At 31.7% G+C, this 23,481-nt stretch overlaps 1 protein-coding gene across 1 annotated transcript; it reads right to left on the reverse strand.

Annotated features, from left to right (window-relative positions):
• Positions 1–3,927: 3,927 nt before the first annotated feature.
• LOC142321851 (uncharacterized) lies at positions 3,928–16,137 on the reverse strand. Its single transcript, XM_075360308.1, has 3 exons — positions 16,089–16,137; positions 5,109–5,287; positions 3,928–4,300 (listed from the first exon to the last, which is right to left on the reverse strand). Exons 2-3 carry the CDS (start codon positions 5,285–5,287, stop codon positions 4,003–4,005), a joined length of 477 nt encoding a protein of 158 aa, XP_075216423.1. The 5' UTR covers positions 16,089–16,137; the 3' UTR covers positions 3,928–4,002.
• Positions 16,138–23,481: the final 7,344 nt, after the last annotated feature.

A 23,481-nucleotide genomic window follows, 5' to 3' on the forward strand; every position in this document is an offset into this window, starting at 1 on the left:
GACCTCTTGCGATGTCCTCCTCAAAAATCTTCTTTACCTCCTCTTCCTCAAGCTTCTCTAAATTCCACCGATTCATCTGACAACTTTTCTTCAGGTTTTTAAACCCCAATCAACATTTCATTATCACCAAATTATAGTCGCTATCAATGTCTGCTCCAGGGTAAGTCGGTCCCCTCTTTCATTCCTTTTGCCCAGCCCGAATTAACCCACTATATTTCCTTCCTTCTAACATTCCACGCTCCGACTCGTAGAATGTTATTTTTTAATTTTCTGGTGACCCCTTCTTTAGTAGTCCCCACCCGGAGATCCGAACGGGGGACTATTTTACCTCCGGAATATTTTACCAAGGAAGGCGACTCCATTATTCCTATGTGAAAATGCAGAGAGCAACATTTTCTTGGAAAAAAAGCAGCTGTAGTTTTCCATTGCTTTCAGCTGCGCAGTACTCAGAGGACTGAGTGATGTTGATACGGCCGTTTAAGTCATTGTGACTCACGCCCCTAACAACTACTGAAAGAGCTGCTGCCCTCTTTCAGGAATCATTCCTTAGTCTGGCTCTCAAACAGATACCTCTCCGATATGGTTGCACCTTCGGTCCAGCTACTCTGTATCCCTGGCACTCAAGCCCCCTCACCAACGGCAAGATCTCATGATTCATAGAGGAGGGCATAGATAGCAAGCACCTAATTGACTAAAATTAGTCATTTTAACCTCAAATTAAATGTTAATAAAAAAATTTACTACAGTTAACTTTTTTAAATAAATTAAGGGTCCAGCAGTTTCGAATCAAATTATGGGAACTGTTGAATAAAATAATTAGAATTGGATGCTAATTAGGTGAGATCCTAACTTATGTGAGAATTTCTTGTTTTTAACCATAAATGAATCACATAATTTGTTTTACCTCCACAAATTATTCTTAAAGTAAACTGAGAATTAACTTAAATATAATGGCACCATTTAGAAGAACTTGAGTCACAATGCAATTGTTGAAATTTCATTTGAAGAGGAATTGCTGTTTTCTAAATATAAATCTGTTTAAAAGCAACTACTTGTGCCACAGCAACTTCATATTTTTAATAGACAGAGGTTCTGTTACATTAACAATATATGAAAATTGACATTATTGAGCAAGAGAGATCTTGATAGTTACATAAAGTGGTGCCTCTTTGTTCTGCACTATTAAGTAGTACCCCTTAAGTGGTGCACCCACCTTTTTTTTTCTGTTTAGCCTCCGGGAATCACCGTCAGGTATTACTTCAGAGAATGAATGAGGATGGTATGTATGAGTGCAAGTAAAGTGTAGTCTTGTACAGTCTCAGATCGACCATTTCTGAGATGTGTGATTAATTGAAACCCAACAATCAAAGAACACTGGTATCAACGATCTAGTATTCAAATCCGTATAAAAGAAACTGCCTTTACTAGAATTTGAACGTTGGAATTCTCGACTTTGAGATCAGCTTATTTTCGAAGACGTGTTCACCACTAGACCAAACCAATGGGTTAACTGGTGCACCCCTTTCTTTCTTTCATTTTCCTGTTTAGCCTCCGGTAACTACCGTTTAGATAATTCTTCAGAGGATAAATGAGGATGATATGTATGAGTGTAAATGAAGTGTAGTCTTGTACATTCTCAGTTCAGCCATTCCTGAGATGTGTGGTTAATTGAAACCCAACCACCAAAGAACACCGATATCCACGATCTAGTATTCAAATCCGTGTAAAAATAACTGGCTTTACTAGGACTTGAACGCTGGATCTCTCGACTTTGAAATCAGCTGATTTGGGAAGACGCGTTCATCACTAGACCAACCCGGTGGGTTAACTGGCGCACCCCTACCCACATATAAGTTAACAAACCTGTAACTTGTTTAAAAAATAAGGTTTTTAAAAAAAGAAGAGAACAGTGGCTTAACAGATAAAACAGCTTATTTTGGTATGAGTTTTATTATATGCATTTTTACATGCCTTTTTAAGGTGTTATAATTGGGATAATTACCTGGATCCTCAATTTAGTTTATTAATAAAGTTCTATGTAGAAAGAAATGATCACAATTTATTAATAACTAGCTGTACCCGCCACGCTTCGCTGTGGCACATTGTGGTTGCATGAATAAGAAATGAGAAACAAAACAAAGCATATGTTTCATAGAAGTTTAATTTTGCAATACTTGTTGATATACAATATTTTTTCTTTTTCCACTGTCTGCGTAGATATAAAGCCTATCTGGTTTGCCGACTCGGGAACACGCACATGCAATTGTCCATGTGAGAAGCAATCCGCATCTAAATCTAAACCACACAATTCTAAAGATTGACCTTGAGCTTTATTGATTGTGATTGCAAATGCCAATCGAATTGGGAATTGCAATCTTTTAAATTGAAATGGTGTATCGGTTGGGATCATGGGTATTCGAGGAATGAGGACATCTTCACCTTTGAAAGGCCCCGTTAAAATCTTGCTTCCACTACGTTATTCATCAATTTCTTAACTGCAAGTCGCGTGCTGTTAAAGTGTTTTGGCTGATTAATATTCCGCAACAGGATAATTGGCACAACTATTTTCAATTTTAATATGTGTGGTGGCAATCCTGGCAGATCAAGTGATTTTAAAAATTCCGTTGGATAATTAACTACTTCATCTGCTTCCACAACGGTGTCTATCGACTTATATGTAATTTCCTCACTTTGAATGCTGGATTGAATAACATTATTAAGTTGATATACATATTTATTCTTTGCGGCAAGGATAGCTCGTTCACTGAGCCAATCGTGATTTCTATGATTAATTTGAATATCAGGAAATACTTTTTCGATCAGTTCTCCTTTCGATGTTCTAAATTACAAAATTTATCAAGAAATTATATTCGTCTAGACGTCTCATCGACTGCCAGCTGTCCGTTTCCAATGTCCAGTAACTGTCGTGTGAGAATACCTCAGCTGATGGATCAGTTCTGCAGCTCGGGTGGGTGCTGGCATTCCCAATTGACTAAGAACTTTTTTTGCATTAGGTAAACACTTGTCTTCAATATTTATCAATACTTCGTTGTAAATAGCTTCTGTAAATTCAGACAAAAGTGAATATTTAACCTAACAAAGGATTTTTTGGTCAGTATGTAGGGATATTATTTTCTGTTAAATATAATTCAAAGAAATTTGTTACTTAATCAGTTGTGATTTTGTTTACATTGGCAACGGCCATACGGGCTCTTTGTGATTGGTCGTTGTGTTTGACAGCGGCCGTCTTGCAGTGATCTGATTGGTTTTCCTTTGTTTACCTTTCCATCTGATATCATCATTCACAAGCTCTTTAACGTATAAGTGCCCAAAGAACACAACGATTTCATATAAATGGAAATGAGAGTTTAAATTTTCTTGGGGAACTTAGAAAACAAACATATGTTTGTTGGAAGTTATATGCTTTTAAAACAACTTGGATTAACATTATTAGTTTATTATCAGAAATTTGATCATTATTATTATTATAAACAATTATGAACTGCTGTTCATAAGTTAAAGATGTTTCTTATCATATTTGGACGATATTTACTAGAAAATCACCCGAACCAAACCAAAATACTACATCTTATATTTATTTTATAAATTTTTAACTTAATTTTTTTTTCATTGTTGCATATATTTTCTTATTCATTTAATGAGTAAGAAAAGTATGAATTTACTCATTCTTTTAAATAGAAAATATTAATTGTTTTATAAATTTTAAAAACGAAAAACACTTTATTAGAATGAAATGCAAAGTATTATATACCCTTCTTTAAGGAACCACGTATTCTATGTGCTATCTATATTGAAGTATATGACTTTACTGAGGCAATATGATAATCTGGATGGTATTACAGTTCAATTGGGAAAATAGATAAGTAGTTTCTAGTAAGAAAATAATATAAGTGAAATGAAAACATGTTTGTATATATCATCAAAATTTATTCATGAAATTATTTTTACTAATCGATACATTTTTACTTTACTTGTTTGTTGTTAATGTTTTCTAATAATTTGATGAACCGTTCTATTAAACTGGTTAACATTTCCGTAGATTGTTAAATTAAAATTGAGTCCATAACTGCTGTTTGACTTAAAACTGATGACGGTGTAGTTGTATCCAACTCCTCCTTCCTTCAAAGACGGATATCCATTTCTACCTTCGCCTAATAAATCGATGACCTTTAAATAACTAATTGTTAAATTGTTGTAACCGTATGCCGGATATTGGAAATCATAAGTAAAACTTTCATTCCCTTTTCCAGCTGCAGCAATTCCACTATGGTATAGTAATCTAGAAAACAAAAGTTAAAAATAATTAATGTTATTGTTCATAAACAGTAATTTTTCTATAAAATATATTTCATTAAAAAGTCATTGATTTCTTTTTTATAGCGTTATAGATGTCTTCCACATTTCTTAGTTGGATTCAGTATGTTTTACACACACACACACACACACACACACACACACACACACACACACACACACACACACACACACACACACACACACACACACACACACACACAAATTATATACATATTTATTTCTGTTTGTAATTATCTATCTTTAAAATTACACAACAAACTTAATACAACATGAAAAACTAATTTTATGCGTCCCCATCAATTAATATAATAAATAATGTTAGTTAAAATATTTATTAATACAGGCACCAACAGTCTGATGCATAATAATAGTTGCTGATGGATGATAATGAAATTTAAAAGCCTGAAAAATGCCATGCCTTATACGGAATGAATCCAGGAAAGTTCAAATGAAATGAAGGGACATTACAACTCCTCCATAGAGATTGAAGGAGTAGTAGTAACTGCTTAAAAAAGCAATTAAAACAATTTTTTTAAATCTTAGTGGAATATTTTTGATGAATGACTTGTCTGTAATAAAAATTTTTGTTAGAAAAGTAAGTTATATACAATTTTTTTTAAATTGTTTTCAAATGTTTTATAATTAGTTTAACTGATGAGACGACTCATGCATCTAAAACGCATTTCTAATTATAACTAAAAAGAATGCTTAACTATTATTTATATTATAGAATTTAAAAATATTTCTAAATTGATAACACCTGTACTTACACATCTCCACCGGTTAGATTTCCGATAAAAAGATCATGTGTACCATTTATGCTTCCATTTCCGCTGAGTTGGTGATGGAATTTAGGATGAAATTTATATTCACCGAATGCCAAAGGAATCATTACCGCAAATCCGATTAAAAGTATTATGTTTGCTGTCATCGCTTTGGTGAACTCCATCTGAAATAAAAATTGCAATTACACATATATACAATACTTAAATTGTATTACTTTTTTTTTTTTTTATATGGATACCTTTTCCATTTTGTTTACACAGGTATGTCCAACCGATTTTAAAACAGTTTTATTTATAATGAATTTAACAAAGTTAAATTAAACCAAAAATCAGTAAGAATTCAATCGGTTTGAGCTTCTGCTGCCGTAAGAATGGAAGTCTTAAGGAGAACAGTAAATTTGCAGCCATATAACAGTAATTTTGTTTAAACTTCAATATTTTCATTTCTATTAATTCTTAAACCTTTGTTTCTAATCAAATAAAAGTCGCAATGATATTTTTACTTTCAACCAACAACTGGCTTCACAAATTTTATTTACAGCTAACGATTACAAAATATTATTTTTTTGTTTATAAATTTTAACTGAAATTTTATCCTTTTTTCCATTATTAATTAGAAATATCTTTAATGATCTGAACGTTTTTGTCTTTAACCTTTTCAGATCAGGAAGCCAGTAAAGTGGCTCTGTGCGGTGACAGTTTTAAAACGCTGTTACAAAAACATTTTATATGGGATCTAAGTCGGTTATATTTTTTTATATTCACAAAGAAATCAGTTTTATTATACAATTTGAACTATAGTTATACGAATTAAAATGTTTTATTTGGACAAGAAAGAATATGACCATTTTTTTCTCAGAAATGTGCTTGTGTGTGTGTGTGTGACTGGTGTATTATAATTGCTATGAGGGTTACGGATTTATTTATTATTTACAAAACTAGCTTATTATATCAGCAACATAACGATGTATTGAAACACATAATAAGTTATGTTATACGGCACACACAAAAAAAAAAGGAATTTGTGGTCATAAATGTGTCACTTTTATTTGAGGCCTAATAAATCTTTTCTGACAAAAGATATCGGCATCAATGAAACACATACCGATTCGTAATGAATAACAGTATACAGTAAAAATAGTTTTTTGTCAATCCGAATAGCCTTTTAAGTGGAGGGGATTTTTATAAAACGTAGTTTTTACTGAATCTCTTTCTTTATACTAACATATGTTACTTTATTGTGTGAGTGAGTACGAGTGAACTGCAGTAAGTAACTTACTATCGCAAACCGGCGTTCCGTTGGTAATATATTATTTCATTATTTTTTTCAAAATTACATCGGTTTTTTTTTATTCAGTGCGATTTTTTTCACATATTGGGCGTTTTTTTTAAATTTGTGATTTTTTTTTATTTGCCGTAATTTTTTTTTATCGAGACAATGAATGACGAACAGATTAGGTTTGCTCTTGACGAAGAACTTTCAGATTATGACGAAAATGACAGTGACGACCTTGAGGGCTTGGATGACATCAAAAATACTGAAATTAGGAGTAACGATTTTTCGGAACCGCATCTCCTGAATTTTAGTAGCGACGATGATGATCCAGGTCATTCGATTAGTGATACTGACACGGAACAGAAAATAAATGTAGCCGGTTCAGTTCTACATCCACATGCTGAAGGAAACGGTAATATATTTCATGAAATCCATTATCGTTCTCCAGTGCAGTTGGATGTTGAAATGCAACCAGCTGTTGAATTTCCTCTCCAAGATGAGGAACTTGACACGGCGGAGTTACAAGAAAATCCAACTGACCGGGCCCAAAATGACGAAACAGTTACAGATGACGAAGGTTACGAGTTGGAAGGTCGTCTGCCGGTTCTTGGAAATCCCTGGTTAGTTTGTACTGATAGGTGTAAATATGACACACTAAACAGTTTGCCTTTTACGGCTCCGAAACCAGGTGCATTTGTAAAGAATCCCGACCTTTTGGCTAAATCCGCTCCTCATAAGAGAGGTCGGCCTAAGAAGCGTCGTAGGAATTTACACAATGTGCCTGAATATATTCCTGATCCCCGTATTCATGGGCAGACGCCGTTTGCCGTATCTATGTTGTTTTTTGGGGCTATCCTTGAAAAAGTAACATCACAAACTAATTTGTATTTTCAAAGCCGTAGACCTGATAGGCCATTACCTAAGGACAGAATTCAAGGTGACGTTAGTCTTGCCCAGATGAAACGTTTCTTTGCAATCATCCTGGAAATGGGTCATACTGTAAGACACACTTTACAAGAATACTGGTCGACTGACGAGGTTTCCCATTTCGCTTGGTTTGGGAATACATTACCGAGAACTGTCTTTCTTCATATTTTGAAGTATTTCACTAACCAGGATCCACCGATAGAATCAGAAATGCAAACTGGTAACTATGACCGTCTCTGGAGAGTACGCGAAATATTTTAAATTGCTCGTCAGAAATCTCGTGAACTCTGTAATCCACGACAACAAATTGTAGTTGATGAGGTTTTATGCGCCTACAAGGGTAGAGTCTTGTTTCGGCAGTATATACCTAGTAAACGAAAGCGCTTTGGGATAAAGGTTTACAGACTTTTCGATAATTCTGGGTACACATTCGATATGAATGTATATCTCGGGAGACAACGAGAGGAACAAAATGTAAACGAAAAAATTACTGAACGTACAGTTATCGATCTAATTGCAGGTTATGAAAATTGTGGATATCATTTGTATATGGAAAATTTTTTTTCATCCCTGCAATTATATCGACGACTGAAAGATGTGGGAATTCTAGCTTGTGGAACAGCTCGATCCAATCGTGCTGGAATGCCAGCTGAATTCACACGAAACAGACGTAAACAATTAGGTTTGACCAGACACCGGTTAGCCTGTCGTACGACACTGGATGGAATATCTTGTATTCTATTCAATGACAAGCGAATGGTAACACTTCTGTCTTCTATTCATGGGCCTGCTGAAGAGGGTAAATACAGTGTAACAATTCACGGTACAGAAAATGTCGTGAGACCTGTAATGATTGTAGATTACAATAATTATATGGGGGCTGTTGATCAATCTTATCTTCTGTCTTCAAGCTATTACTTACATAGGCGCATGACAAAATGGACGAAAAAACTTTTTTTCCACATTTTTGACATGCTCTTTTTCCACATTTTTGATATGCTTCTTGTCAATGCTTATACGGCTTACAATAAATAATAAATAATACGGCAATAAGATGGAGAAGAACCAATCCTTCTGATGGTTTCGAAATGAGGTTTTGAAAGGGCTTGTTTCATCATCTCCTACGAGATTTTCTGCACGAGGATCTTATGTAAGAAATCGTGAATTTTTACGTCTTGAAAGTTGTGAAGCAAGACATTTTCCTAAACGTGAGGGAACAAACAGTTTTAGACAATGCGTTGTGTGCTCGGCAAACGGCATTCGCGTAAGATCAGTCTGGAGGTGTGTGGCTTGTGAGGTACCACTCTGTTTAGATGGATGCTTTCTCGTGTATCACACACGCCAAAATATCACCAACTAGGGGTAAGAGCTTTTTATTTATAAATTTATTACTTCATTTTATTTGTTTAGGTTATTTATTATTTTTCATCTATTTCATTCTTTTGTTGCGATTGCGATTTATATGTTGGTGTAAAAACTAGTGCGCGCTCGTAATTTCTTATTTTATATATTATATATATATAATATATATTACGATTTTATATACATAGTAACATAAAAAATAACTGTTGTTTGTACCGAATAGCTTGTAATTACTGGGGTAATTATTATGCGTTTCATGAACTCTATTGCCCCCCCCCCCCCCCGTGGCGTGTAACAGCAATACTCTGTTGTAAAAAAAGTTTTTTTACGTAATAAATGCTCTAAGGAAGTCTTATAATTTTTAAAATAAATTTTACATTATATGTAACGCTAAGAAAAAATAAATAACTATAAAAATTTCTCGAAACTGATATGCTAATTAATCTGTAATTTATGACACGGGTTTTTCATCATATTTTGCCCAACTTTCAACCGATTTGCTTGAAAGTATTTTTTTTTTAATCAGCAAACTATGTTTCATAAACACAAATCAAAAAAAAAAAAATTTCGCTAATAAAAAACGCGGTAGAAATGCGCAAAAAAAATTCTGCAATTAAATTATCGTAATTTTTGTACGGTTTCAATTTTTTTGTTGTTACAGGCATAAAAAATATCCAATCGTAAGGTTTTTTTTTTTTTGTCAGAATCTGTTAAATCTCGTTAATATACTGTAATTTTTTGAAAATTTTTTCACAAGAGGGTAGCATAAGACTATGAAGAGAGGCAATCAGATACCAACTATTTTTGCGGAGCGCTAAGAAGCGCGGAGCATTGTGATGGGAAAAGGTTAATTGTCTCTATTGTCTTTTATCCTTTGCAAAATAATCCCATATCTAAAATTAAAAATACAAGCCTGTGATAAACTTCTGTATATAATGTATGATGGTTTAACTTAGAATACGATGTAAGTGGCCACTCGATAAATTTCTAGAAATTTATCTTGGAGCGTCTTAACTTAGGGCTATTTTTTCAAATACGGCGTGAACTTATCTATATATATTCTGGACAATAATTAAATTAAAAAAATTTACATTTAGTGTACGCCTATTGGTTTATATTTATTTAATATTTGAGTTTTCTCATGGTATTTAATATATGTTCTTGTTTAATCTCAAGTTCAATTAAATTTTTGATTTTTTTAAAAAGTTTCATTATTTTTTAAAAAGAGATTTAACGGTTTGTGACCAATTATCAACGTATAGCTCATATTCTACGTTAACGTTTGGTAAAAAAATAAGACTGGTAAATTTTCTTAACTAATAAGAGCGTTTATCTCAACACATACGACGCATTAAGTGTAGTTGTGTGCCGCCATCGTAGTGTCATTGACATTTTTTAAAACAAATCTCTTTATTTTTCTCCATTTTTTATAAGTATGTTGCAGTTAACAGCGAGACTCACTTCTTTCCATTAGTTTTGTCAGTTTGACAATTCTATTAATATAATATCTTTCTTTTGAATATTTTTTTTTTTTTTTTTTAATTCTTTGCTGTGGTGTATAAGTTTCTTTCTTTAATTTAATTTTTGAATTAGAATTCGATTAAATAATTTTAAAAAATATCACTTACTTTAAACACTCGTAATAAAGTTTAAAATAATTCATCAGAAAAAAATGTTACATCCCGGATAAATTTCTAAAAATTTAGCTTGGAGCATCTGTATTTAGCGCTATTTTTTCATGAAAGGCGTGAACGTATCTATCATATATTTTCGACGGTAAATAAAATACAAAATTTACATTCAGTGTACTATTATTGGTTGTGTACTAATTCAGTGTACCAATTTTGCACGAGGTTCGGTTAATAAATTTTTCTTATATATGCTTAGCATGGTAATGAAAAACAGATACTGGAATGAAATAAAAAATGAATAAAAGTACAATACCTTAGCTGCAAAATGCAGTATTTATTTTTCGCTATAATCCCCATGTACTATTTTTCCAACGTGTGACAAGGTTTTGTCACTGAAAGATTCTGTGGGCTTTCTCGGAACAAAGCGGCCACACCTTCTTTCATCTCATCGTCAGTGGTCACAGTCGTTTCATGTCATGTCATCGTGCGGGGGAGAGCCATCAGAAAGTTTACACGGTACCCATCGTGCACAGATTTTACGGTAACCCAATTGCTCTATAATATGACCAACTCGTTCTTTAGATATGCCTAACTGAATAGCGATGCGTTGCTGGGTGATTCACCGGTCACTTTGAAGCAAATCGTCCACCACTTTCGATGTTTCTCGTCGGTCACAGGAACTGGTCGTCCGCTGCAAGATGCATCCTCAATTGTCACTTTACCAGCTTCACATTCGCGAAATTTTAACGCCCACCTATTTACAGTACCCTGCAACAGTTTCACTACTGTAAACCGCTTTTAAACGATGAAAAATATTCGTAGGATTTAGATTTTCTGATGTTAAATATTTGATCCCTGTGCGCTGTTTTGACTGTGTTGACAAATTGGCCGTACTCGACTACATTTTAACTGCTACTGAAAATAAACCGAAAAACAATTTCAAATAGAGGGGGTATTTTAGCTACCATCTGCTGTCACGCTAAACTCGATAGTACCTTTTGTCTCCGTGTAGCACGCTAGTGGACAAAGTTTTATCAGCCGAGCCTCGTATTTATCTATTATTCAAAAATGAAATAATAATTATTAATCAGAAAGTTTTCTTAGTCTTTAAAAAAATATTATTTTTTTTATTTATTCTTTACCTTTGTATTTTTCTGGTTATTAAAAAAGCGTTTCACTCAATACCTTTTAGGAAGTTAGAAATTGTGAAATTAGAGAATATCTTTACAATTTATTGAACTTTTTATTACTAGGAGAAAAGAAGCTATTATTTTTGGGAGGTATGATAATTCTTTTATCGAGATTGATGTAATGTTTCGTCAGTAATCTTATGAACTTTTGTATTTAAAAGGAATATATATTTACAATATTATATACTAGTTATATTCTATGTATATTATAAATAACTGAATATTGCAAGTTGAAATTTACTCTTTTTTCAGATAACGAAACGATTAATTTTGGTACTGATTTTGTTTAGATTAGTTTAGAGAGATCTGAAAATATTATTACGGTTTTAGCAATCAGATACTAACCAGTTATCAATAAATTGTGTTAAAATTGAAGTCTTATACTTTTACATGGTGTTTTTTAAATTTTACAAAACTGAAGAGAAAGTCCTACTATATAACAGGCGGAAACGTAGTTACATGATAATTATGTAACACTTTACTGTGTGTATCTTAATTATTTGTTTTATATTAAATATAAGTTTCAAATTTGATTTATGTTTTAAAAATGTTACTAATTATGTTCGTAGATGATTTTACAGTTTATTATATTGAACTGTTTTCTGAATTTTCCTTGCTAAAGAATAATAATGACTGTATTATTATTGATTTTTTTTTAACTAGAATATTAGTTAAACAGAATATAATTTTCGAAATTTCATTAATGTACAACATTCCTTAGAATCTAAAGATTAGGATGAAATAAAAATTATTAATCAGAATTTTTCTTAGTCTTTTATGAAATAAAATTAATTCATGTAAATTATTTTTGTTTTTTTTTATTATTCAATTTTCAGATTTTTTCCGGCAGTTATCTCTAGTTTTCTGACTTTTGCATAAGGACAAGTTAAGGTTTAATTCTCGGTTATAAAATCTATTATAATTTCTACATTTGTATAAGTAATACATACCAAAATAGTTAAAAAAAAATTATCTGTTTTATCGTAAATTAAAACTATCATTCATTTTTGATTGCATCTTTTAGTTCACGATAAACGAAATGTTTAATAAAAAAATAAAATGATAATTACTTTTAATTCTTAACTAAGAAGAAAATTATAAGCTACTATAACATGAAAAATAATTTATCTTACCGTAACGTCTGTTTAAGATCTGGAAAACTGTTTGGAGAAATAATTATTTCTTACTCTTTCGTTTTCCGTAGTAAAGTGAATTAAATTAATTAGTGTCCGGTTTATAAATGTTAAATTTTATCTTTGGAAAAATAAAATTACGTAATTACTTTAATTTGATTAGATGAGTGTATTAGTTTACGTAAATCTGTATTGAAATAAACAAATTCTAAGAAACAACCAACTATGTCTATGTGAAGATCTCATTCACAAAAAAAATACTTAAATCACACGTTGTGTGATTTAAGTACCTACTCGACTACATTTTAATTGCTACTGAAAACAAACCGATAAACGGATTTCAAATAGAGGGGTTATTTTAGCTACCATGTGCTGTCACGCTCAACTTGATAGTACCTCTTGTCTCCGTGTACCATGCTAGTGGGCAAATTTTTCTTATCAGCCGTGCTTCGTATTTATCTTTTATTCAAAAAAAAAGATTTACGTAATATTCTGTTTTCTTTTAATATTTATTTTATTCGTTTGATTTTCAGTCATAAAAATCCTTTATCAGTTTATTTTTTTAAAAATACAGATATAAAAATATTACTGCAGAACGTATTAAATATTATTGAGGAACTCAAGAAATACATTTTTTTGAAAACCCTCTGACTCACATAATACACATCCCCCGACATCCGTAGAAACCCAAAAAAATAACTGAATAAAATATTTCACTAGAAATACTTTTTTTTTTCAGTAAAGACTGAAGAAGATAGAAGTACATCTACTACTTCAAGAGTTACCGATTCCGATGTCGATCAAGCTGGTCTTCGATTTCATTTTTATTTTCTTGATGAATATAAGTAAAAATAAGAACTTTATGTTACAAAACCTAATTTTAGCCACTTTTGCCTTTTTAGCATTTTTTTATTTACCTCTTTATTTGCTTTTCCAACAAACTTCTTTTTCTAAAAAGTATTTTATTATTACTGTTTCTAAGATCGGTTATGAGAATTAAGTAATTGCTTCTATGCTTTAATGCCAGTTTTCTGTATCACATTTGTTAATTTATTATTTATTCTTTAAACAACTTTTTTTTTTTTTAAATATGACTTAATTATTTATAATTCATAATTTATTAATTTACAATTTCTTTATTCTTTAGTTAATAATATTCTTTATAATAATAATTATTTATCTATTTTTAACTGTATTTTTCACGAAAGTATTTCACATAAACATCTGAACATAAATTTAGTAATATAATTATTAAAATTACCAAGTAAATGAAGCAGTGATCTTTAAAAAATATCAATAAAACCTGTATTTCCTCATTAAAAATCATAAGTGTGAAAAAAAGGTGAAAAAAATAATAAATTAAGAGCGCACGGCCCACTAATTTAGCCATGAACACGCTAAATTAGTGTTCGATGGCAGTACATAAGCAGTACGAAATATAGTGAGGGATCGTCGAATATGCTATTTCACTCATTTCAGATAAAAAATTACCACCAAGTAACGACAAAATGTAACAGATTCATAATCCAAGAAAAACTCACTTTCATTAGGTTTTAAAGTGAAGCGGCAGCAGAGAAAATTTCATTTTGATAAAATTAAGCGGATAATTATATAATTTCAAAAAATCAGACTACTGAAGACCACATATTAGAAATAACTGAGACGATCGCCACAACGATAAATCTTAGAAAGAGTTGTATGAATATTTTTCTGGATATTAAAAAAGCGTTTCATTCGATACTTTTAAGGATGTTAGAAGGAATTAGAGAATATCTTTAAAATTTATCGAACTTTATATGACTTGTAGAAAGAAAACAAGCTATTCATTTTGGTGGTTGTGATAGTTCTTTTACGGAGATTATGTTATGTTTCGTCAGTTATGTTGTAACTATTTTTTCCTTTTGTATTTAAAAGGAAACTACTTTATATAATATTTGCAATATTTATAAATAACTTTAATTTATAATATATAATATATTTATGTATAATCTTGATAAAGCCTCGCATTGAAGGCGAAACGTGTGTTATTGTTTTGTATTTTGTTTTATTTTTAGGAATAATATCATAATATTGTAAAACGGTTGTTTTTACCTGAAGAATCATAATATGGTATATTTGTGATCTAAATATTTTATCTGCGTATTTATATCTATTTTATTTTTTTGTAGTGACTTATTTTGATCTGAGTATTTTGTGTTTTTATATATGTACGTGTTTAAATTGACTGAATTTGGAAATTGAAAACTGCTTTTTTTGAAGATGACATCGGTTAATTTGGTTACTGATTTTGTTTGTATTATTTTAGAGAGAGGTGCAAATGTTATTACGGGTTTAAAACAGGTGGTTATACAATAACTAGTTGCAATTAAAGTATTATACCATTTCAGTCCTATACTTTCATAGTATATTTTTAATTTCACACAAGTGAAGAGATTTTATTTACTAAAATCACTTAATAAAATTTCTTCTTATGTTTGTAGACAACTTTCCAAATAAAAAATAATAATGATTATGTATATTACTGGAGCCAGACTATTATTTAAATGTAATAATAATTCAAAATGTCATAAATATAAAAGATTTCTACAATTTCAGTCAAAAAGAAATAAAATTTATTTATCTGAATTTTATCGTATTTGGTTTAGATTAATTAATTGGTTTCAGGTTTTTTTTAACCTACCGGGTTGGTCTAGTAGTGATAAACTCGTCAGCGCAAACAGCTGATTTCGAAGTCAAGAGTTCTAAGTTTCAAATCCTAGTAAAGGCAGTCAGTTACTTTTATACGGATTTGAATAGTAGATCGTCGATACCGTCGTTCTTTGGTGGTTCGGTTTCAATTAACCACACGTCTCAAGATCGGTTGACCTGAAACTGTACAAGACTATATTTCATTTTTATTCATACATATCATCCTCATTCTTCCTATGAAGTAATACCATACGATGGTTCCGGAGGCTAAAGACAAAAGAAAGAAAAAAGAGGTTTTTTCTTTCATTTTATGATTTCATTTTTCAACTAGTCACACTTTTCAGTAACGACGTGTGATTAATTGAAACCCAACCGCCAAAGAACACCGGTATCCACGATCTAGTGTTCAAAAGTAAATGAAAGCACGTAAGCTTGCCTTACTCTTGTTAGAATTTGAACCTGAGAACTTTAACTTCGAAATCAGCTGATTTTTGACGACAAGTTTAACACTAGACCCCCCTAGACCTCTAAGGGGTAATTTTTACTTTCGTATATGTTATCAAAGAAAATCATTTTGTTAAATTTATTTATTTTATCGCTAAAATAAAATTAGAAATCATTTTGATTGAAAAAATAAAGGTAATCAACCAACTTTTATTTCATATACAACTGGAATGATTAATAAAATAATAAGAATTACTTTTAATTCTTAACTTCAGCAATTTTTAAGCTGTCATATGAAAAATTATAATTCTTACCTTAATGTGTATTAAAAGTTCCGGAAAACAGTTTTGAGAAATAATTATTTCTTTGTAGTATGTTTGCCGTGGTAAAGTGAATTTAATTATTAATGCCCGGTTTATAAATGATTAATTTTTTCTTTGGAAAATAAATTATTCACGTAATTACTTTAATTGCATTAGATAAGACTATTATTTTACTTAAATTACAAGTACTTTAACGTAATAAAAAATTTGAAGAAATAACCAACTTGCTCGTATGTTGTCTGTCTATATGATGATCTCATTCACAAAAAAAAAATCTTAAAGCGCGCGTAAAGTACCCTAATTATCTGTAATTGAATAAATCATTCTAGATACGTGATAATATGTGAATTTTTTTTTCGAAGTTTTAGGGGCATCGACTGCTGTGGTCATTAGCCCCTTTCTAAATCAAGAACAAAATGAAAAATCCTTTTACTTCCCTGTTAATAGCACGAGCGACATAGTAGTAGACTAATCTTGTCATAATAGATCACCCAGAAATATAGTTGTCAGGGAGTAATAAAAACCCCAAAAGAAACACAAAATTACAAGGGTGTAAAGGGTCCTTGTTACTTAAAACCGTATAAAATTGACACTTTAAAACACTTAAAATACACTTAAGCTTTCAAACCATTTCTTACAAAATGTTATCGATCCTGTATAACTAAATTCACGATCAAACAAAAGAAATTAAAATCTTCCTTTGATCAAAATTCTTAAAAAATTCTCTGTCATTATCGCCTAGGTTATCCGTTAGGCCATTCCGTTTATCCTTTCTTCTTCCGTTTTACTATCATCCTGAAGGTCTCGATGTCGAATTCCAAAGTATCTGAATCCAGGTAGATGGAATCTTCACATCCTTCACCGTAAATCGTGGAGGATATCTTGCATCAAATGACGCGATCAGAAGTACATCACAGTTGAGACTGGATGCACTCACTGCTAGAACATGTGGGACGGCCGAACTACTTGCCCTCTCACCCAAAAGGCTTCCGCGATTTCGGAGGCTCCATTGTTGCTTTTTTCTAAATCTTACTTTTCCAAAATCATTATTTCTGTTTTCACAGATCCCTGATCTGGGATTTTTTTTCAATCTGTACTTTGGCTGCAGTCTTCTTCATTGACTTAAAAGAAGCTGCAGGAGCCGCAGCAACCTGAATATAGGATGTAAACTTCGGTGATCGGCTCAACAAGAAGGTCAACAAGATTTCTGATCGATATCAATAAAAATAAAACCGTAAATCTGTTGCTTCCCAATATTATGTCTAAACATAATGTTACATAATTACGGGCTTTTGCACCAGTTTTTATAATATTGACATTTCTTTAGAAATGGATTGTAGGGTTTTAAGTGGCAATTGTATGTTTAATACACTCCTGTCACCTTCTGTTCTTTTCGGGTTTTAATATTCTATGACACTCCTATTTTCAGGATAATCTCTTTGATAAGAGTGGTCTTTTGATATGATTGCTATATTTGATATGGGTGGGAAAGTTTTTGATTGAGATTAGGGCTAAGGATCATAATAGTCTCCGTTATCCCCCCAAAAAAAAAATTATTTATGTATTTTTTCATTAAAATTTTAAACATAATTTAATATTTAATTAGCTACAATTAACTAATTAGGTGCAGGCTATTTAAATACTTTGTAATTCGTTTCTGCGTGAAGCTCGATAATTAAGACCCGTTTCCGTTCTTATAGCACAAGGTTCAGAAAAATGACAATCCTCTGCATATAGGTTAAATTTTGTTAGATTATGCTTATTATTTGTAATTACATCCATATAACATGAACAATTACTTGTACGTTGTGTAAAAAACCACAGTGGAGAAAAAAAATAGAAAAGACCCAACTTTTCTTCATTTTTTATGAAAAATTTCAGTAACGACAGTAGATTCACAGTCAAGTGATCTAGGCAAAATTTTACCTAACATAGTTTAAGATGTAAATTATTTGTTTTCTCATGTAAATTATTTGTTTGAATTCACCTAGTCTATTTACAGATTTTTCCCTTTTGACAAATTGCTGTAATTTTTTTTCATTAAGCTTAAGTAAACCGTCCGGTAGGCCCATTTGTATGCTTACGAATGTCCAGTTATACCTAAGATGAAAACTAGCTTCATAATAAATAAAAGTGATTTTTTTATAAATGTGATTTTTATGAATGACAAAGAAAAATTCTTTATTTCTAAAACTCATTTACAAAAACCTAGTGTTTATCTCTTACAGATAAAGACTAGTAAATTTTACTTTATTGTACCAGGAAAAAACTAACAAAGCTTTCCGGTGATGTGAATTTCTTTTATGAGAAACAAACAAAATCAGAGTACTACTTGTTAAATACTACAGTCAAGTTATATATATATATATATATATATATAACTATTGATATAGATTCTCAAATTTTAAGTGAAAAATTGGCGCGCGCACGCACATACACACACACACACACATATATAATTATATATATATAACTAGCTGTACCCTGCCACGCTTCGCTGTGGCACACCGAAGTTTCTGCGACGTTTATCAATTGATCGTTTCTTCGATGGAGAACAATATCTCTGGAACTGATCTCCGACTATGACTACTTCGTCTATAGTTAGAGCATTATATCTCCGAACATGTTCTCCAGCGGGCGTTTTGTCTACGTGAATGACAATCTTGTGGGTATCTGATGGCATCATATCAATTGCCGTTTGAACAAACGCACCTAATTGTTCCTAATTGCTGCGAAATAATGGGTCTTCATAGCGAGGTATATATTCCACAACGTGCATCGACTTCATCTCTATCATCACCAATTAAGTACTTTTGAAGGAATTTATGGTCACTACCTGAGAACGGGAGCAGGGAGCCAGCTTTGTGATATATTTGCCCTTTGATTTTTAAAGTTGGCATGAATTGAGTCGTCATGATTTCCGCACCAAATGACGTAATTTGGAAGCTAGAGTTATATTTCCTGATGTTCAATAGGAAATACTTCGATTCAGCGATAGATCCAACAAGTAGAGTTTTCAATGGCTCTGGTGGTGGCAGACCTGGCAGTAGGTACAGACATGACTCATCTGGCCAATGACAACATGCCGACTTGAACTATAATCAACAGCTGGATTGTTCCGGAACGCAAGACGATTGTATTGCAGATTCAGATCAGCTGTTCTTTGGGTTCGTGTTTCAGCTATCCTCACCCTGTCGCGTTCATTCCGTTGAGAACGAACCAAATCTGTTGCTGCAGAACGCGACTGACGTGCTCGCAATCGTGCATCCTCAAACCAGGCTGCTCGTCTTTCTGCCGGTGCCACGTTACGTATCTGGATGGTGCTTAGTCTGTTCCTCTCTCGTACGGATGCCCGCTCTTCCTCAGTCATATTCGAAAGCCGTCTTCTTGATCCTTCTGTGTGGCGAGTGCAGCGGCCCAAATTTGATTTTCTGCAAGGCATTATTTCGGCTTTCACTGGAATACAAGGAAGGGATAACATTATAACCTCTTATGGCTCTCACAGCATTACAGAAAGAACAAAAAGTTTAATAACGAATAACTTTCATTTTGAAAAGGCCAAAAAAATTTATTTAACGTTTTTTCACCTATCTCTCATGGTTCTCATAGCTGCAGCTCGACAACAATGAGACACAGGACAGACAGTATTGAAAAGTGGCTAAAAATTAATAATATTAACTAAATACATGAATTTAAATAAATAAGTAAAATATTAGTTAAATGAAAAAGTTAAATAATAATTATAAAAAATTAATATTTTTTCTGACCTTCTCTCATATAAAACATAACCTCTACTTACGATTTGGTGAAAGGCGCAGCTCAATCACGACACGATCTCACAGAAGTACCTCGATCAAAGTGAATATTTAATTCAGATTGTATAATAATCTGAATCAGATGCAAGTGGATACGTTTTTTTTTTGTTAATAAACAATGTAATTGGGAATAGATATTGTTTTACATGTGACTGCGGTTGTCGTTAGCTAGTATGGCGATTGTTACCCTCGCTTCCGGCAGATGACGCGGTCACTGGTACACAGCTGACCGTTAAAAAACTGTTTTCGCGGTTGCGGGTATGTGACTGATGCGAAAAATATCTTTTGTGCGGGTTATATATTGTGCTAAAATTGAGCTCAATCGGTGCAGAACATTTTGAGTTTTTGAAGCGTACACAATCGAACTTAACATTTTTATATATAAGGATTTGTGGGCTGCGAAGGAAAAAGCCTTAAGTCGTGCGAAAAAACACATCATTTTAAATGCTTACAAGAGCAGAGTAATGCTTACAAATTACAGAATAATCAAACGGCGTTGATTTCAGATATTAATAAACTGCTAACGTAAGTAGAAGTTGTGTTGCTTCAGTGTACAACGTGATTCTCGAGTATGAATCTACTAATGAATTACGGTCTCCAAAGAAAACAATACCCCACAGGTCAATTGAGAAAAAGGTGAAATTTTGATAAAAACGCGATTCGTAAAAAATTACACGAATTTGAAATATTTAGAAATAGTATATATTTAGAAATAGTACGCTTCTTATCATTAAACGAAAAGAATTCCAGCCGTGTTATAGAAAAACAATGATATCAAAATGTGGCTTAGTTCAAAAGGAATAATTTTTGAAGTGGTTTAAGTTAATGTTCAATCATTGCAAAGGATTTCGCGTATTAAAAATAATTATAGTCCGTATAAAATTGGTTTGACACAAAACGCCATATTGGTAAGTCGTGTTTTTATTCGGCTCCTAACGAATATGTTTGCCGGCCTCCGTGGCGCGAGTGGTAAAGTCTCGGACTTTAATCCGGTGGTTCCGAGTTCGAATCCTAAAAATAGATAAAAACAATCTTTGATGTGGGTTATATATCGTGCTAAAATTTGAGCTCAATCGGTGCAGAACATTTTGAGTTTTTGATGCGTACTAAAACGAACTTAACATTTTTAAATGTAAAGATTTAAATAACATTTAATCTACTGAATCTTAGAAAGATTAATTCAGTAAATATATATATACGCAGAAGCATACACACACAGACTTTTTTCTTGGTCGGTGCCTCTATTTGAGTGTTATACTTGAGAAGACAAAAAAAAATTTTGCTTAGGATGATTAAAGTCTAGATAGACCGAAGAGCTCAGTACCAACGATCGTGAAATTTAAGCTTATATTGTACCTGAATTCCCTATTGAAGGGATCAGCAAAACAATGAGTAACACAAATGACTGTGCGGTGTCAACAAATGTAACTTCAGCGGTGTTAGCAAATTAAATTAATCGTATCGCTTTGATACGAATAATTTATCGTAATTAGAGCGGAATAAGTTTAACAAAATATATATATTATACCTAAATCACATTTATTTATATATGCTATGGGAAAATCAAAGTTAATCACCATATCTTAGATATATTTTAATAATTAATTATTTGTTTAATTTTTTTAATTCATATTTTTATTACAAAGTATTATTTTAAACATCGTTTAATGAAGTATTATCATTACTGGTATATATAAAATATTTAAAGATCTTCCCAAAAAACGTAAGTTATACAATTTATCGCATTTCATTGTACTTGATCATGATGTGTAATGATCACAATCAGATGATTTAATGACACTTATTTATAATATAATTATCATAAAATCAATTCTGTCTTTTTATTTGAATTACTATCTTGTATGTTACATATATTTATTATTATTATTATTATTACATCTATTATTATTGTTGTTATTATTACAGTTATTTATTTTATTTTATATATTTTTAGTGCAATTAACTGTATTTATAAGACATTTTTACGTTTGTTAGTCTCTCAGTATCCTTGTCGAAGCACGAACACGGCGATAATATGTTGAATGTATTATCAAAGAATGAACGCTTGTTTGCTTCAATAAAAAAAAAACTGCAACTACTTCGATAAAAGTTTTTTAAATTTTTATTGATGGGTTTCGTTGCTAGCGAACAAAAAAGTCCCTTTCGGCACGCCAGAAGGCGGAGGTAGATTTCATCGGTGCTAAGTAGAGGATAACAAAAATTGAATCTTAAAGTTAAGAAACACTTGAAATTTACTCAATACGACAATGGTTGCATGTGAAAAAGTTTTAGCATACAACAAGCCCGATCTTAAAAGTCCAGCAACATTTTTGTCATCCCTTGCCGTAACGGTTGGTCGTATCAAAAATTGTTTCAGACAAAAGTTTTAGGTAATGTTTAGAGGAGTCTTTAAAACTCCATTTTTCCACCCCCCCCCCCTGAACCAATGGTTGGTGATATCAAAAAACTTTACTTAGAGAGGTTTTATGCCTTTCTCCGACGAATAGTAGGAACTTTAAACGAATTCGATATTTTACTTAATAAGAAGGTTATAGCGAAATTTTGTTTTTTCGAAAAAGCCACCCCATTTCCACCCTCATGATCTGATTTTGACCGTTAACAAATTCGACCGAGATTTTGGGTCGAGTTATTTTTAGGAAACAGTTTGAAAGTGATATATGATAGTCTGTATCGTAAAATAAAAACGAAAACAGCAAATTTACAAATTTATGTGTTGACGTAATATACAGTAATTTAATACACTTCAAATTGTCACAAGGTACTTGTTTAGGATAAAACGTAACATACATATAAGTATGTATAAGTATACACAGTTAAGTATAAGTATAAGTATAAGTATGTATAAGTATACATATAAGTATACACAGTTACTCAGATTAATAATCAACAAAGATTTTTTTTTTTTAATTGCAGTAATCGCTACCAAGAAATGACGTCACTTGATAAGGTGTCTGTTTTTTCAAAAATAATTAATAACAAAATACAAAGCCAAGAGTTTTAAAATGAGTAATCTATTAACACAGCCCATTGATATTCCATTCAGTTTGTACAAGCTGTTAAACATATGTACATGATTGAAACTCCATTAACTAAAGCATGCACTGAATGGTTTTTGTGGGATCCATATATTGATGGACTACAATCGCATTGGAGTCAGCTTGTCTGCACATCATACGCATATTCTACTGACTATTAAAAGTACCCTGAACAATTCTTGGAGATTTATGCTATCATTTGAGTCTACTAAGAAGTTAGGACTTATTTCCTAAATATAGGCCATTTGTTTTGGATACCTTTAGCCCAGACAATCTGTAAAGTTTCAGCTATGTGTATAGATATGCAATAGGATAAGTAAAGTTTGTTATTACATTAAACTTTACTTGTGAATCATTAAAAAATATTCCAAACGATGTTTATTTTGAATATATGTTTAAAATATTCAGTTTTTTATCCACATTTTGCGACTTTTTACAAAATAGAATAATGTTATTGTAATGGAAATAATTTTGTATTAATTCATAATTACCTTTTAATTGTTGGTTTAATTT

The sequence above is a fragment of the Lycorma delicatula genome, chromosome 3, assembly GCF_047948215.1.
Source record: "Lycorma delicatula isolate Av1 chromosome 3, ASM4794821v1, whole genome shotgun sequence".
NCBI classification, from domain to species: Eukaryota; Metazoa; Arthropoda; class Insecta; order Hemiptera; family Fulgoridae; genus Lycorma; species Lycorma delicatula.

Coding starts and splice junctions, on each gene's coding strand:
- LOC142321851 (XM_075360308.1), bottom strand. CDS start 5,287: ATGGAGTTCACCAAAGCGATGACAGCAAACATAATACTTTTAATCGGA. Junction 4,301..5,108: donor AATCTAACCGGTGGAGATGT/GTAAGTACAGGT, acceptor TTTGTTTTCTAG/ATTACTATACCATAGTGGAA.